The 17,528-nt window shown below is 38.4% G+C and overlaps 3 protein-coding genes across 3 annotated transcripts; 1 reads left to right on the top strand and 2 right to left on the bottom strand.

The window, feature by feature from the left end:
- Positions 1-483: 483 nt before the first annotated feature.
- On the bottom strand, positions 484-8,451 carry foxj2 (forkhead box J2). Its single transcript, XM_038284528.1, has 10 exons — positions 8,120-8,451; positions 7,483-7,829; positions 7,327-7,401; positions 7,102-7,203; positions 5,375-5,509; positions 4,857-5,295; positions 4,535-4,777; positions 4,325-4,426; positions 2,419-2,760; positions 484-1,024 (listed from the first exon to the last, which is right to left on the bottom strand). The coding sequence occupies exons 2-10, from the start codon at positions 7,792-7,794 to the stop codon at positions 915-917; spliced, it is 1,860 nt and encodes a 619-aa protein (XP_038140456.1). The 5' UTR covers positions 7,795-7,829; positions 8,120-8,451; the 3' UTR covers positions 484-914.
- A 135-nt stretch (positions 8,452-8,586) lies between these two features.
- On the bottom strand, positions 8,587-13,305 carry isoc2 (isochorismatase domain containing 2). Its single transcript, XM_038284529.1, has 7 exons — positions 13,157-13,305; positions 12,980-13,078; positions 11,555-11,679; positions 11,265-11,477; positions 11,083-11,153; positions 10,884-11,001; positions 8,587-8,741 (listed from the first exon to the last, which is right to left on the bottom strand). Coding segments are annotated over exons 2-7 (594 nt in total). The 5' UTR covers positions 12,981-13,078; positions 13,157-13,305; the 3' UTR covers positions 8,587-8,675.
- A 28-nt stretch (positions 13,306-13,333) lies between these two features.
- On the top strand, positions 13,334-17,155 carry atg12 (ATG12 autophagy related 12 homolog (S. cerevisiae)). The gene is made up of 4 exons (XM_038284530.1): positions 13,334-13,495; positions 16,054-16,190; positions 16,295-16,357; positions 16,926-17,155. The coding sequence occupies exons 1-4, from the start codon at positions 13,402-13,404 to the stop codon at positions 16,983-16,985; spliced, it is 354 nt and encodes a 117-aa protein (XP_038140458.1). The 5' UTR covers positions 13,334-13,401; the 3' UTR covers positions 16,986-17,155.
- The last annotated feature ends 373 nt before the right edge of the window (positions 17,156-17,528 follow it).

Below are 17,528 nucleotides of genomic sequence, written 5' to 3' on the forward strand. Positions count from 1 at the left end.
AAAAAAAAAGAAAGCTCTGACATTTGTTGGTCGTTTAGCAGGAACAAAAAAAAAAAAACTTGAATGTGTGCGTTTGCGGCTTTGTGCGAATGAGAACGCAGATGCGTATTTATCAGCGTGCAGACGCCTGGTTGTGTTTGTTTCAGTACTTAGTCCTTTTTCTCCTTGTGTCCGATCTCATTTCAGGGACTCGATGTAAAAAAAAAAAATAAACATTTCTTAAATTATCACCAGTGATGATATGTAAGGTTGTATTTTAAATGAGGTGTTTTATGGGTCATGTGATTTCTTTCTGCCAATCTTTCTTGTTGATCACCTATTTCATCTGAGATACCTGGAATTCAGGTGTCTCAAAGCAAACACTGTCCTCATGTTTAACACCCAATCTTATTTTTTTTCTTTGTAAAGAGATCAGCAGATGCTTCTTGAAAGAGACAATTATTTCATTGAGTGAAAGGAGACAACAGGGACATGAACACGTGCTCCATACTGCTCTTTTAATTTAGCTGAATGAATTTATTTTATATCAAGAGAAGTATCTTTTATTGGGTAAGTTTGACTTTTGTGTGGTGTCAACTGTGAACATTCACATTTGAAAAGAAAAATGGAGAGAAAAAAATCTAAAGAAATTTATGAAATAAAACGAAAACAAGGAATGTGTGCGACTCTTTCATGATTTATGTATATTGGAGAAAAAAGGTTTGGTAACGGCGTACATCTTGCCAGTTACCAACAATGATACGCTATAGAATGAATATTACGGCCTTAAGATTTAAAAAGATAGACATCAAACTCTTAAGATTCAGTCATTAATGAGGAACCTGATCCCAGACACGCTGTCAGAGAAACAGGAAGTGAAGTTTTCTCTGAAATATTAGATTTTTTTTTTTGTGCTCCAAACAAGGAAGCGGGTCTCAAAGTATGAGGGAATCCCAGTCGAAGTCGTCCTGGAACTCCTCACTGTTGCTGTGCAGATTCTTCAGCGGAGGACGCTGCCGCGGCGTTGCAGGCTGAGGCTGGATCCCTGCTCAGACAAAAAAAACAAACATTAAGTTTTAGACCAAAATGGAAGTGGGAGATATTTTGTAAAATATTTTCGGAGTAACTTCTCCTTTTGAATTGTATAAGCTGCCAGTTAAAAAAAAAAAAAACTAGAAGCCAAATTTGAAATCTGAATGACCCAACTTAAACACATGCTGATAAAGTCTATTTGATTCTGTTCAATAAATATTATTTACAGCTAATACAAAACTCATGCAGTTTATCAGAAAAGTTTTCATAGAAATCTTTCATGAAAGAAACAACTTCATGCAAAATGTTACGGAGCTAATGGCTGTCGTACCCAACCATGGCCTCTATAAAAAGGGTTGTTTAAGGATATGTAAAGGAAAGCTCTCTGTTTATATCTTTAAGCTTTTGTCTTCCCGTTTCTTTCTTGAGCAGAGATCACTCGCTTTTACAGAATGGTATTCTTACTCAGACCAGAGATTGCACGGATAGAATGGACCATCAGGCTCGCCGTTATCAGCAGCCCCAAATAACGGTTAAAGAAGCATTTTATACAAGTCCAGTATCACATCAAACATGATTTTACACGAGGAGACTTCAACAGTTCCAACAATATCAATAATATAGTGTTCTTGGATCAAGGACAATGCTCCCATTCCATTCCCAAATCTATGCTACGTACATAATGATAACTTTATCTTGACGGAAAAAGCTGTCCTAATAAAATAAACTGCTTGGGAAAACAGTCTTCACACTTAATAGGCAGGTAATATTAGGGTTTAACAAGCACATACATAGATCATTATAAAAAGTTAAGTCAGAAGGAAATCATATAAACAGCTGCACACAGAAATAAAAGCATAGTTATCGTTTGTGCAACATTGGAGTTTGCATAGCTGGGTAAGAGATATTATCCTAAGTGTAGTGTGTCCATTCTTTGCATATTTATAACAATATTTGGCCGGTCACAGACTAACTTCCCTTAATTACTAAACCGTGTGTTTTTCCTTGAAGATGGAGAAACTATAGATTCCTGATAGCAGCTGGGACATAAAGAAATACTTAGCCAAAACACTGACGACATAGAAACATCTTTTTCATAAATTGAAAGAAAGAACTTATATTATAAATGGGGAAGATTTTTATGAAACAAAAATTTTATTCTATAAAAAAAAGAATGTAAAACATAAAAAGCTAAAGACATTTACCTTTATAATGTAAATAAGTTTATTAAAAAGTAAGATGTTAAAAATAAATGTTTAAATGATTGAAATAAAGCAGTTTGATGCCAAAGGAGGACAATTTAGTGAGTGATTTACAGCAATTACACATTGAGGACAAAAGGTAATAAAGGATGAATATAAAGCATTACGTTGCCCCTAAAGTCGATTTAAAATGCCTGTCACTCACCAGCTGCATTTGCAGGGTTCGTCAGATGTGGCCTCTGTTGGCCGGTTCCCTGCATAGGTGGGGGCCTCCGGGGCAGCTGTGTTCCATTGGTGGGAGGGAGAGCGGTAGGGTAGGGAAGGGGAGAGGGGTGAGTGAGGCTGGTGAGGGTGGGGGGTGGGTTGGATGTCAGCGGCGATGGCTGGAGGGAATGAGGGGCTCCGAGGGTAACTGGAGAGTTCTGTCCAGGGCTAATCATGCCTTTCTGGGAAAAAAAGCGGTTCAGAGAATCGCAGAGGGACGTGAAGAGCCCTGGATCGAGGGCCCAGTCGCAGAGCTCGGCCTGCTTCATGCTCTCCAGCAGGTCTGAGAAAGAAAATAAAGGTACTTTTGTTAAACACATGCTGGTGGTGAAATTACTAAGGAAACAATCTTTAATAAAAACTAAAACATTTATACAAAATCTAAGAATTGGATTTACTGTTTATGAAAGAAATGTCCTAAAGGGATCCTTCATACAGATGAAAAAAAAAATAAAAAATCACATATCCTGCTAGATTTCAACAAAACCATTTACTTCCTCTTCTGCTTTCTAAAAATAGGAAACCTATATGGGTGAAGAACGTGACTAATACTCTGAAATGTGTAAATCCAATTTGAACTATTTAGGCACTTTTGATGTAAATAATATGCAGAACAGATGGCATGATTTGTAAAATCATTCCAACCCACAACTAAACATTAATTATGAAGCCAAAGGTAAAGCAACACCATCCAATAGAATCAGATATTTGGAAAAATCAACTGAAATTACTGAGCTGCCAAGTCATTTCAAATCTTTGACATACATTGTAAATATTTCACACATCCATCATAATAATATGGAATAGTATAAAAAGTTTGTTTTATTTCAACCATTCCATCCAAAATGTATCCAGAAATTTGATCCAACTGAGAGGATTTCCATGTAGTGTACAGAATATTTCCAGAGCTGCATTGCATCAGTGAGAATTAATTTCGGTTTCTTTCATATCGTCCTGTAAATACAGCACAGATTCTCTAAGGATTTAGCTGAGGCCAGTCCAGCCCAGTGATGGAGCCTGACGCGTGACATGTGGACATGTTCCAAGTCTGTCTATTCAAATTAAATCAGAATCTTCATACAGACTGTATGTAAGTAGTTTTGTTCTAATATGTTGCTAAAAGCGCTATACTGACTCTGGAGTTGACAAAAAATGCAGAGGACCAACGCCAGCAGATCATATGGTTCCCTTAATCATCAGTGACTGTGGAAACTTTACCGTGGACCTCAAGCTACACAGGTTGCCCTTCAACAGACCCCAGGACTTTGATTTCCAAATAAAGTAAAAACAGTTCAGTTTCTTCTTTCTGTAGCCCAAATAAAACACCTCTGATTTTGTGGCTTGATGCAGGGAAAGAATCAGTTTGGTGCCTTCTCAATCCATTCTATAATTATTGTTGTTTGTCCAGCACTTTTTTTTCCACTATTGTTTTTCCTTCCACCAACCTTTACATTAGTATACCTGTATACTAATGTATACCTGGTATACTGTGGTGTTTTAGGAGCAAATACTAATTTAAAAATCTTCTTCATTATTTAACTTACCTGTGAAAGATGTTCAATGAGTGTCTCATGAACTAGTTTCCCTTTTTTTTACGGTTTTTTAGGTGTAAGCTATTATCATCATAATGAACAAAATGAAGATGATGCAGGGTGTGATTATTACTAATATGTAAAATATGTATTTTAATTACGCTTTAATTTATGTGAGGGTGTTGTGTCTGTCGTTTATAATACATTTGATTTCAAATATCCAAAAACTTCTGTTATATGGAAGGGTTTTTGTAAATTTAGAATATTTGGTGAAGTAACCCTTTTTTTTTAAGCAGACAGATGAGCAGCACAGACCTGGGTGACTAGAGAGGTCTATGTTTGCCCAGTCTAGATTGGTGGCAATGCGGAAGCTCTCCTTCAGTGAATCTGGGTTACTGAACCAATCGGCGGGCACCGCTGCAAGGGGAGAAGCGAGGGAAGATTTAAAAAGGGAAGATACTCTCTGGTTTTGTCATGTTCATCAAGTAGAGCATTTCTGGGTCAAGATATTGGAGTGAGACTCACTGAGTTGTGAAATGCGCTCTGACTCTGCAGGGTGTGGAGCTTGCACAGCTGCTGCACCTGCTACAGTTGGTGGACCTGCAACAGGCGGTGCACCTGCAACAGGTGGTTGAGCAGCAACAGGTCGTGGACCTGCTGCAGGTGGTGCAGACAGTGCAGATGGGGGGTGAGGGGAGAACGGTGGCAGCGTTGGAGTGTGTAGAGGTGTAGTGTCATTACTTGGACCAAGAGGAAGAGCACCGTCCGCTTCAGGGAAAAGAAAACAAAATTATTCCTCAGAGACTCTCACAGGTTTTATGTTTGTGCAACAGGCCTGCAAACTTACAGATGGAGCCTCCCCTCTCGCGCATCGTCTTGAAGAGGGACTTAAATGAAGCATACAGATCTGGTATGTTCAAATCCTCAAAGGAGAAGCGCAGATGAGGATCAGTGGAGTGCCCTGAAGCAGCGGTAGGGGGGGCAACAGTTGTGCAGGAGGAGCTGGGACCAGACAATGTGGAAACGTTTGTCGAGTTGGAAGTGCAGGAAAAAGTGGAAACAGGTAGAGGATTTGAGCTGGCAGGAAAGGACATGGCAGTGCTGGAATAGGAGGGAGGAGCTGTAGCAGCTGCAGGAAGGGAAAAGGTGGAGCTAGGTGGGTGAGGAGGAGGAAAAGAGTTGATGGATGACATGGGGGCCGCTGGCGGGAGCTCAGCTGATTGGGAGACAGATAGATGAGAGGCAGGGAGAACAGAGACATGGGCTGACATGTAGGGTGACGGTTGCTGTGAAGACGAACATGAAACTTTTATGTAACACCTGCCGAACTTGGCTGTAATATGAGAAGAGGTAGCGTGAGCGTACCTTGTGTGGGGGAGGTGATGGGGGCTGCTGGATTGGTCCAACCGGAGAGGTATTAAACTGCAAGTCCTGATGGGAAGCAGGCTGGTGGCAGGGAGAGGGTCCGCTCACCATCGCTGTCTTTACAGGTGGAGGAACCTGTAAGAGCGCAGGATCAAATCATAGTCTCTAAGAAGAGGGAATCCCAGAGGAATGCAGCATTGCAGCTTTATGCACAGAAAGAAAACGACAAACACAACAACAGTTGAGTTCAGTCGGTGCTCACCTCCTGCTACACCCACGCTCTGAATTCAGAGCACAAAGAGGTGACTAATCCCTAAAACCTGTTCACTAGCACATAGTCTTTCCCACAGAAGCAAGCACAGAAAATGATATGAAACCTCATGAAATGTTCCGGTAGTAAAGCATACTTAAAAAGGAGGAAAAGGCATTTGAATTAAATATATAGTTGTAGTTGTTTTATCATCTGGGATTAACTCATCCAAAAAACCCAAAACTATTTTCCCCCTTTTTATGGTTAAAATGAACCCATAGATTAGAGACATTTGGAGGATTATGAGAATTCCCCAAGTGTGTCACAGTGGGAGATCCCAGAAAAACCACATCAGGCGTTCAGATCAGATACCGGGTCCACTCAGGACCGGTACAGCGGCTTCACCCCGACCTTCTCCCAGATGATGGAGCTCACCACCATCTCTCAGACTGAACCCTGCCATCTCTATCTCCTCTCATCCACTTGCATCCCTGACCCATATCTCAGGCCCATAATGTAGGTGCGGGCCAGAACAGACACAGACCAGTAAATTGAGAGCTTTGGTAACTTTGCAAACTGCAGCAGCACCAGATTCCCTGCAGATGAATCCCCCAATCTGTAAACAGCTGCTACATCCAACCAGTACATGAAACACCGTGCTGGGTTAAGGCAGCTCTCCACTGAGCACTTAGTCATTGAGACTTTAAAAAATACAACAACAAAAAAATCTCTTGCCTAAAGTGAAAAACTGAATGAGTCTTTCTTTAATTGGTTAGGTGAATCAACAAAACTAGAAATGAACAACTCTATAATCAGTGATCATCGGGATTTCCCAAGGAAATCGGTGTGACTCTTTGGACAATCAGGTAAAAATATTTGTTAAATGTCCCTTTTCTTCATCTTTTGATTCCAACCAAATCTTTTAAAGTGGTCTTAATCCGTAGTTCTAGCATAAAATATTCTCCAGTGTTGTCTCCTCAAAATTCAGCAAAATAAAAAGAAAGCAAATAACCCCTTCCTGTCCAACACAACATCTTTATTCATTCTTCATTTTTTGCTTTATCTGAATACCTGTGCAGCTTCCCCACAGATAGACAGACTCAGATTGAGCTAAAACAGTAGAAACATGAAAAGACCTAATGAAGCACAGAGAGCAGAGAGAGAACACCTTAAATCATGACAGAAAAAAAAATAAAAAACAGTATATATATATATATATAGGATGGTTTGTTTGTTTTTTTGTAAACAATATATAAACAATAGGTCTGCATAACTTGTGATTCAATATCTATTATTTTAACACTATTCCAGGTATTGGTTAAAGAAAAATACCTTATAAGTGTTTTGTGTGGGCCTCCAAAAAGTGTTAACTCATTTAATCAGTGGAGGAAGCTTTATATCACATCCCAATAAAAAAATACTTTACAAAAATCATCCCCCTGTAATTGACTTCGGCAAGAATTAATTAGAACCCTACATGCTTAAGCTCCTCTTCCTCCTCATCCTCAGGGTAGGGGCGCTTTGGTGCTCTAGTGGGACTCATAGATTCTGGAGGTCCATCCATTGTCCAATAGGAGCCCTATAATAAATACAGAAATTTGGTCTTTTTCTTCATTTTTTTTTATAACATGTATTCTATCTGTATGATGCATTTTCAATCAGAAGCATTAGGCAACAACATCAAAGTGTAGAAGTAGCCCACCTTGCCAGGGTCGTTCTGTGGCCGAGGAACTTTCCTGAAGCATTTGTTCAGGGACAGATTGTGTCTGATGGAGTTCTGTTAAGATTAAAATCAGGTTATGTCTAATACAGTTATTACAAAGTTATACCTCAGTATGATGTTGTTGGTACAGCTTGCCTTCCATCCTCGGCCTGCCCTGCTGTAGTAAGGGAAAGTGTTGCTTATCCAGGTGTAGATGTCATTTAAGCTCAGCTTCCTCTCTGGTGCAGCTGCTATCGCCATGGCTATGAGGGTGGCGTAGCTGTGGGGGGGTTTTCCTTTACAGCTTGATGGAGAGGGGCTCTGCACTGACGGTACAAAGTCCCCCCTCTCCCTCCCTTTGTCTCTCTTTTTCTCCCCTCCTCTCTCTTTCCCAGAACGCAGGCTGCTGATTCCTAGATTGGGCAGCCAGTCAATGCTGGTGAGACTGGAGTTCAAGTCAGAAGACATCTTTTTTTTTTCTTATTTCCTCTTCTGCCCAGGATCTGGAGAAGCAGAACATAAAGTAATGGATCAACATGCTCTATAAAGTCTTTTGCAAAGTGACTAGGCTCTGAGGAAATTCTCGTCGGCCGTAACAGACTTGAGTGCTCTGTTCATATACTTCCAGCCAGCTTCTCTTACAAAATAGTTTAGCTCATACTCAGCACACACTCTGCTGTTCCAGGAACTTTCCATCAACAAGCAAAGACATGGAAGAAAGACGCCAACATGCAAGTATGCCACCTCCAACCCTGCTTGTTTTGTTTAAAGGAAGCAGGCTGACTTTTCTCACCTTTCTGTGGTCAGTCGAGGCCCAGGGCCTTGAAAAGTTAAATATTTTATGCTGTCATCAGCTGTGCACGTCTGCTGTCAAACTTTCACCTTCCCTCCACCTTCAGATCTCTCTCCTCAGCACGGCGTTGGCGCCCAGGCATCCGATCCCACCTTCAGTTTATCAAAGTTTTTTGTAACTTTATGGAAATATACACAAAATACTAATCGGAGAGCTTCCTTTTTCTCTTTCTCTGTCCTTCCCCTCCCTTTCTGACTTCACCAGAAAGACGTCACTCCCTCCTCCCACGGTGTGAGCTCACTCTCTGCTCCCGCCTCTGGGAGAAAGTCCAACCTCCAAGGCCCTGTCAGGTTTGCATTGCAAAGAAACACGTGAATTTTCCACCACACTAAGTCAACATATCTCATCTCTATGCATGTTGGGGGGGTTGGGGAGAACAAGGCGAACAGAAAACCACAGGAGTCAAGTTTATAGGTAAAAGTCGTGCTTTATTAGAGCCACTGTGGTGAGAGCGGAGGGCTTATACAGTGTAGCACAATGACAGGAGGCAATCTCTCTACAGAGCACTGAAGAAGGAGAGGAGGCCGGTGTCAGGAGATGGCTGGGACAGGAGCTTCTGGATCTGTCAACAAAAATCAGCAGTTGTTGGTTAAACAGTCAGATATTCAGCAGGGGGTCAAATCCAGTCCTTGGGGCCCGGGGTCCTGCAACTTTTGGAAGTCTACCTCCAGCAAACCTGAATCCAAGTGTGTGGGCAAGTTCTTCCTGCTCAGAAACTATTTCAAAACATGATACAAGACCGTAAGGACCAGAGTTTGACACATGTGGTCTAAAGACACACCAAAAGTGATTATACTTTTAAATGGCATACGATTTAAATATACAAAAAAGCTTGGTAAAATCCAATAGTTTTAGGGGTTTACTTGTCAGGGGATGATAAAAAGATCAGGCCTCTTAACCTGGTTGTAAAACAATCAAATCATCAACCTTGAGTGTAAATGACAAACAAAAAACACCAAATATATCATATATCATTTATGATGCACTGTAAAAACATATTCCTTCCATATATATCAGTCACTTTTAGCAACAATTAATAGATGTACTTTTCTGTAGGATATTTATCAGTTTTTTTTAGTTTCTTCTGGAAAAATCTAATTCTGTTTAAATAACGTTTCGTTGCTTTAACCAGTTTTTAGCTGCCAGAGCAATGACCTGTCATTCGACTCTAGAATAAACCAGCCGCTCATGGTTGAACCCATAACTGCCCAGGTTGTGTGTTTGCAATACATTCCATGATCACGTCGCCGCCATACCTGCAGCTTTTTGCTAATATTCTGTTAGGATTTTTTCAAAAACACCAATTTGAAAAATGGCCAAAAAATACACTTTGGTCACACCTGCCAACAAAAGATGTGAGTTTTCATTGGCCTTCTTTAAGAGAGATGCTTTTTTCAAGTCATGCTTGTTTCAATTTTTTCAAATGTGCCGTCCTAAACTCTAACAACATACATGCTTTACAAGGCCTATAGGTCTGAAATAAGACTCCTCAGAAGAAATCTCCCTGTTATTAATGTTTTCTACCCCAACTAAAGTTTTCCACAGTTAAATCTCACTATGGGCATTGAACTGAATGGCCATGCAACCCTTCAAATGTAGCAACTGTTCTTACAGGTCGTGCTGATGCCTTTCCATCTTGGCACTTTTTAACATACCTTCTTTCTCCACATAACCAATTTTTGGAAAATTACTTTGTTTTTTCACCAATCCACCCTTTGAGCGTCTGTACCTCAGAGTGACATCAGTTCATCACTTTTTTGATCATAGGCGTTTCCTCATAACTGATAAACTAACTAACAGCTATGCAACCAGCTGCTAACTTTTACTCTTGCTATATTTGTTGTGAAACATCATGATTTTACAACATTTAGCCCAGCTTGTATCTCGTCGTCCTTTAAATTAAGTTCACCTCCCAGAGAGGATTACTGAAATAAAAGTTTTTTTTTTTAAAGCACTATATTTCATTTGTATTTATTTAAATCATGAAACTAAAGGGGAGAGGAAACCAATTAATTAGATTTGATGGCGGGAAAGAAAGCAAAAAATAAATATGGTAGATTAGATTTCTGAGCCATACAGCCCAGTCCGATTAGAAGATGGATGCTACTTACTACAATCCAATAAGAGTAAAAGCAGCTGGGGTCTCACCTGTGTCTTTTAAACTTGATTAATTTGAATCTCTAGTCTACAGTTATGCAGTTTATCTTATATTTCTTTCATGACTTAACATTTAAACACCCTTAAAAGCCCTACACTCACCAATTTAAATTATTTTTTCAGAGATCCTGTAGTACAAACTTAACATAAATCTGCCCTTTCTGGTGAAAATCAAAACTCACAGTTTACTGTATTTTCCTCTACATGGAAGTCAAAACATTTGTTTAGGAGTTGAGAAAGCTTCCTGGAGAGGTGGCGAAACGTCTTCAAATCTTGGAAACCAAGTCCAGTGGATATTTTCGAAATTTACGGAAATTTGTTTAGATTATTTTTGTTTAGTCTTAGACATTTGATTTTCACTGGTGTGTTGTTGTTTTTTTTTTTAAATGGACTTTATACCAACTATCCCCATTCATTTAATTTATAGTTCTACACCCAGATATGTGAATTAAATGTGTAGAATATTGAGGATGTCATTTGTTTTTAAATGTGTTAGAGGAATGAATTATACGTTGACAAGGCAACAGAGAGCAGAAGAAACCAGGACCTCCTTAAAGTTGGGGTGTTTGGCATCTTGAACGAGCTGCAGGAGGACGGCCTCTGTGGTGGTAAGGTAAGCTCCACTTTGCTTCAGTCGGGACAAAGCAAACAGCCGGTCTGTCTGGCTGAGAAGTGAAACATGAAAATTTTACAGTAAACTGTGAATATACAGACTATAACTGGAATAAAGTAAAATAGATGTATACCTTCTGGAGGACACAGCATCAGCCACAATGTGAACCTCCATTCCCTTCTCAAGAAGGTCATATGTTGTACACTGAGCAAAAAAGAAAGGATGGAAGAATTACTCATCTTTACTCTGACTAAAGTGAAAACAGGTCTAAAATTGGCAGACCAAATTTGACATAAAAACAAAAATATGATTTACCGCGATGCAGGCATGTGCCTCTATCCCACACAGAATGGCTTGCTTAGGGCTCCCGAGGGCCTGCAACTCCTTCTGCACTTCCTCTATCATCATAGTGAATGAGGTTTTAGCATGAGCGGTCAGACCCTCGGCCCCAAGCTCCGGCACAGTGGGTCCCAAACCTTTAGGGTACTGCTCTGTCAAAATGGCCGGGATTCCCAGAATACGACCGGCCTGCAGACGCAGACTGAGTTTAGACACGACAAGTGACTACCACTTCACAGCTAAACTGCTGATAGATTAGGAATAACCTGAAGGACTCTGGCTGCGTTGCTGACAATGTTGGTGAACTGGAAGATGTTGGGTCTGAACTTTTCCTGCATGTCACACAGGAAGAGAACAGCATCCTTGGTGGAGAGCCTGCCGATGTTCGCCACTGCAACGAGCACATCAAGGTCCCACTGAGACAATACTTTGTAAAAACACCTTTTCCCTCAACTACACTTATATCTTATTTAGGTCTGGAATGTGAATAGGCCATTTTACATCAATTTATGCTAAACGATCTAAAGCTAATCGACAGAGCGCCAGATTAGTATCATGCAAGTTTGCACTAATTTACACAGTATGAATTAACCAAAAATGTATATACTGTTAAAAAATTTCTACATTTTTCTTACGTTTATATTAAAAATGTCCTCAAAATCTAAACTATTCCGTTGTAACTCATGCTGTGTGCGCCTAGAGGAGCACAAACATCCAGTTTCAAGTCTTTTACAGCTCGTAACACTTTTGTTTATAGAATTTACTATATTTTCTTCCATTAGTTAATTCACTTATCCTGATCCTGCTAATGAGAAACAATCCTCCATGAGACTACGACCACCATATTTTTCAAAATTAGGGGGTTTCACAACCTTCTCCACACATCCATACCTGAACTGCCTGCTTTGTTCCACAGTTTTTGTGTTATTTTGAAGAAATTCATGAATCTTAAAAAAAAAAAACACTCTTTTCTGGTTTGGGAGGATTTTGGTTTGCAAAATCAATTTCTAAAAGTCATATCAAATTGTCTAGTTTCGATATGGCAACAAGTGCAAATAATTAGGGATAATTTACAAATTGATTAATCTCTACATTCTTTTTTTCTATTAATTGAATAATAAACAGACAAAGCTTCCTTAAAGAAGACTTTTTTTTTTTTTTTAATTAAACCAGGTGAAACTAAAACCTTTCCACTTGAGGAGTTCTGATTAGAGCATAGTGACAGATCAAGAGTATTTTTTTTTATCTTAAATGTAAAATGTTTATATATTTTTAGGTTTTGGTAGAACTGCTCCAACTTGGTTGTTCTGTCAGCAAAGGCTGGTTTTAGAAGCTCCAGTTAAAGATGAATTGATTACTAAATTATTTAACAATTATTTCAATAATCGATAAATGACAATGAATCCGATTAATCGTTCACGCCTAAAAATAATCAATACAATTTCAAGGTACTTTCTCTAACACATTCAGGTTTTGAAAGATATTACCACAAACATAAGAGGAACGCAAGGTCGAACTTCATAATCTGAACAAATTAACCATGAAATAACTGCACATTCTTGCTCTGGTAAAGTAAATGAATATAACTTTAGGTTTTCTCCGTGTCTGTGCAACCCCCCCACACACACACAAAAAAGAAACAAAAAGCAGCTAGTTTGCAGAAGTTGTTTATCAAAAGTAACGTAACTTACTGTTGTCCAGATGTGAGCAGGAGGAATGGGTGACAGGTTCAAGGGGACAATATGAACATCAACTACCAGGTTAAAGAGTTATTTCCCATGTGACGCGTCCTGGAGAGAAATGTTTACTTATTAGTTGCAAGTCAAACATGGGGAAACGACTGGGTAAAAACAGCAGAAAACACTAACCGAACAATGGAAAAAGTTTTTTTTTTACTAAAAACAAAGACAGTACATTAAGATAGTAAGCTGGAAGCTCGGAATTATTTTGCCCGGAATAAGAGTCTTTATAAACCCCGCCTTCCAAAGAACATTAGCCAATCAAATTGCGCGTTGCATACACCTACGTCTCTTTGCTCCAATAGCAGGACGGTTTGTTCTTAAGTCGGTTTTTAGCTTTAGTGAGTGGAAGGCAGTGAGCTTTTCAGCTAAAGATGTCTGACAATGCAGAGTCTCCAACAGAGACACAAAAAGAAGAGCTACAGTCACCGTCAGAAATTTCCGCGACTAGTGAAGAGAAGAAAAAAAGTAAGAGAGCGTCATATTGCTGACTTGTTTTTGACATCTTGGGCTAATGCTAAAGGAAGTATCTTTGGGGTGGTTGTAAATCGACAGTGATTTTGACCAATATGATGCACCGCTGCTGCTGTTGGGCCAATCGTACTCTTCAAAGAAGTCACGTGATATGAGTTCAGGAAGAAAGCTAATGCTATTGCTAAAAACTGAAAACGCAAAACAATCACTTTTATTTGTTAAAAAAGTGTACTTTAAATCGATTTATTTATAGGTTCATATATATATATATATATATATATATATATATTTCTGAAGTGAATATTATGTTTCCTCCTCTATTTACATGGTGAAAAGTGACACAATGATAACAAATGCTTCACAAGTCTGTATTGAAACATATGAGTTTTTTACAATATACATACAAAATACTAAAAATGTATAGGAAGTGGAGACAACGACAATACATGCACTTCACATTATCTCAACAGATGGCTGCAGCACTGACTAATGATCTGTGCCTGTGCCAATACAAAAAAGTACACTTAACAGCCAAACATATCGGCTGTTCAATCTACTGGTCTGCCTCCAAATAATACCTTTTAAATGCCTTTAAATTGTGCCTCAATTCATGTTTTTAGGTCATTTATGTTTTAGGTAATCAGTTATAGACCATATATTAGATTAACCCAAAAATATTTGTTCCCTCTGGATTTCAGGGGTTAACCTGAATAAAGTTGCCTCAGATGCAACCTTGGAGTTTCCAAACTGAACTATTGTTCTGTAAACTTTTTTCAAATAATCTTTAGTGAGCGGAGGAAGTGTTTTTTCTTATTGTTTTCCAAATTACCTGCTCCACCTAATCTTATTACCTTCCACTGAGAAGTTTTATTGTAAACATGCTGATCGTCAAATAAATATAAACGCTCAGGCTCTTGGTTTATTAATTTATATTGCTGTTAGATCAGACTTCAGTCTACAGTTTCTTTCTTGTCACTTGTAGATATTAATAAGGGGTTTTGTAATTTATTATATTTATTTTGCTGCATAAATACATCAAATAGTAGAAATTAAAATGATTCCAATGATTTAAATATTATGAGAATATTGGGATGAGTTGTTAACTTCTGATTGCTAGACATGTGAATGATAAATGTGCTTCTGTAAATATTTGTCTCCTTTACACCACTGTAAAGAAGTTGACTTTCACCCCACGAATAGAGAATGGGTGTCCACTTTTAAGTCTCTTGCCTAAGCATAGAGAAAATCACTGGCCACCAAAGACCTGTAACACATTCTTAGTGTGTACCTGGTGAATGTGGAAAGATGGCAGCCAACGAAGGAGACGAGATAGATGATTATTGTAATTTTCTGTAAGGCTGTAGAATTACACCAATTTACTGAAGGTATGCTCTTCAAAAGACAACTTTCCACTTTTACAGGGACCTCTGGCATAGATGTGGGGGAAAAGAAAGAACAACTTTTGATTTGATTATCTTATGCTCCACTAACATCATGTAACTGAAGAGCTGTTTTGTGTTTTCTTTTATTTTCCCCTGAGTGCTATAAGTAAAACAAAAAATTCTTGAAATTTGAATTCTACAATTTATGATCACAGTATCTCTGGGAGGTAAAATCAATATGTCATAAAGGCCCCTTCTTTGTGAAATACAAAGAACCTGACGTTAAAGGGTTTCTCTTTGCAAGTCAGTTAATGGCAGCAGAAAGAGGCTTGCATAAGCTTGTACATATCTAAAGGCAGAGCAATGCGGGGAACAAGTGTTTTAAAGAAGTGAAACTTTGACAGAGAGGTCCACAAACACTTCCAAAAACTTTGCAGCTTTATGCAACTTTAATAAAATATTAATTTATCTTCTTTCCATCTTGGTCAAACAACACACTCAAAAGATGTTGATGGTCTTATTTGTAATTTTTGAAAATGTTCTCCCTGGTTTCCTTAATTGAAAAAATGAGTAATAGGTGTCTAAGGCCACTTTGAAAATGAAGAAATATACCTTTTGATCGTTTCACCACATCCACTGGAGATGAAGTTGCACATCAATTGATGTTGCTTTAGAAAAGTCCTGCTTGTGTGTGAAGATGGTAAAGGCTTAAGCAGTGACTCTACTCCATATTCCTAAACACGGCACACCAATGCTGGAGTCCTAGCTCGCTGCATGTCCTTCTCTTCTTTCTCTCAATCCCAATTCCTTTCTGCCTACTTAAAAAAAAGAGAATAAAAATAAAGGCCATTAGTGCCTAAAAACTCTTTATAGGAGCATTAAGCAATAGTTTTCTTATTTTGGATCGTAAGAACTCAAAAATGTAATTTTTTGATTCAGTTTTTCTGTCAGAAAAGCAGTTAATGGTCATAATGTTTAATGTGTGCATAAAAACAGAGGCGGTATATCTGTTGGTTCTAAAGTCATGATCTATGTGGTGTTGAAATTAAGTTATTCTCCTCTTTTTTTCTTGTGATTTAATGAAATTTTCTCAGTGCTTTTCACAGGAAGATAGTGTGGTAATAGGAGCTGTTTTCAATTTTTGTTTTTTCTTTTTCCCATTTTTTGCAGTTGATGTATTGCTGAAGGCTGTGGGAGACGCTCCTATAATGAAGACAAAGAAGTGGGCAGTGGACAGAGGGAGGACAGTGCAGTCTCTGGCTCAGTTCATTTCTCGCTTCCTCAAACTCGATGCCAATGAACAACTGGTGAGGACACATTTTCATCAATAGATTTGGAATATCAATGTTAACGAATTGACCACCTCTGTTTTGTGAAGTCCCGCCTGAGGGCCGTCTGCTTTATTTTTCAGTTTATTTATGTCCACCAGTCGTTTGCACCATCACCAGATCAAGAAGTGGGTGTCCTCTTTGATGTGAGTTTATGAACAATTAAACTTTATCTTTAATGTTTTTTGTTTTAAGTGGGGCCTTTTTTCTTTAACTTTTTTTAATAGTTTTTATATAAATCAAACAAACATTTTACACGGTCAAATACTTAATTGTAGTTCTGAAGATCATTACAGCATCAAAAAATAATTTTACTCTATTGAGATTCTTTTTCTGTCATAGCGGTTTGGTTTTTGGGAGGAAACTACTCAAACAATGACAAAACCATGTATTTGCAGCTTCCGATAGTGTAAATATTTACTTTCCTATAAGGAACTTCCAGCCCTCTAGTGTTAAAACATACAGGCACAATGCTTCCTGCATTTCACTTCACTTGCATGATATGACCAGCAGAGGGCGCATGAAGAGGCAACCCAATTGAACCAAAGCTTTAAATCCTTCGAGTCTGTGCTTCATTAGGTGACAGAAAACACACAGGAAATGCTGATTGTTCCTTTTAGCTTCACATATTTTCTTCTCATAGATTCTTTACTTTTCACCTGCCTGCCATTGTTGAATGTTAAAAATATATTTTTCTCTCTCTTTCTCTCCCAGTGTTTCGGCAGCGATGGGAAGCTCGTTCTACATTACTGTAAATCTCAAGCCTGGGGTTAATTGACTTAATGTTTAATGAATTTCTTTAACAAAATGTCTTTTGCTTTTTGTATGCTTCTCATTCTGCCATTTTTTGTCTTTAAGTTTGCGTGTACATTCACTGTAAATAAATGATTGTAAATGTCTGTTTTTTTGTTATTTCCTGCAGAATTGAACGTTGATTCTTCTCATTCGGTTTGAGGCTTTCAGCGCAATATAAAACTATTTGCACTCCATAGTTTTCCTCTGGTTTTGCTTTAGTGTCACTGAAATATTTCAGGTCATTATACAAATTTTAACATGAGAAATATTTTACAACCGTATATAAAATGCAAGAAGCTGTTTTTAAACTGGGATTCCATTTATCAGGGGCTCTTTGAAAAAAGATAATAAATATTGTATATAAATCTAACTATATATTAACTTGCTGTGATAAATCATGAATTAAATTATGTATTGGTTTCTGTTTTTGGAAAACAGTGTTTAATTTTCTACTGTCAGATGTGCAGTTTGAAGGATCATCAAAAAAAAAAAAAGTTCTTGACAACAGGAAATAGATTATAG

This window comes from Cyprinodon tularosa, unplaced genomic scaffold, assembly GCF_016077235.1.
Source record: "Cyprinodon tularosa strain WSP-4 unplaced genomic scaffold, ASM1607723v1 ctg2, whole genome shotgun sequence".
In the NCBI taxonomy this organism is placed as follows: domain Eukaryota; kingdom Metazoa; phylum Chordata; class Actinopteri; order Cyprinodontiformes; family Cyprinodontidae; genus Cyprinodon; species Cyprinodon tularosa.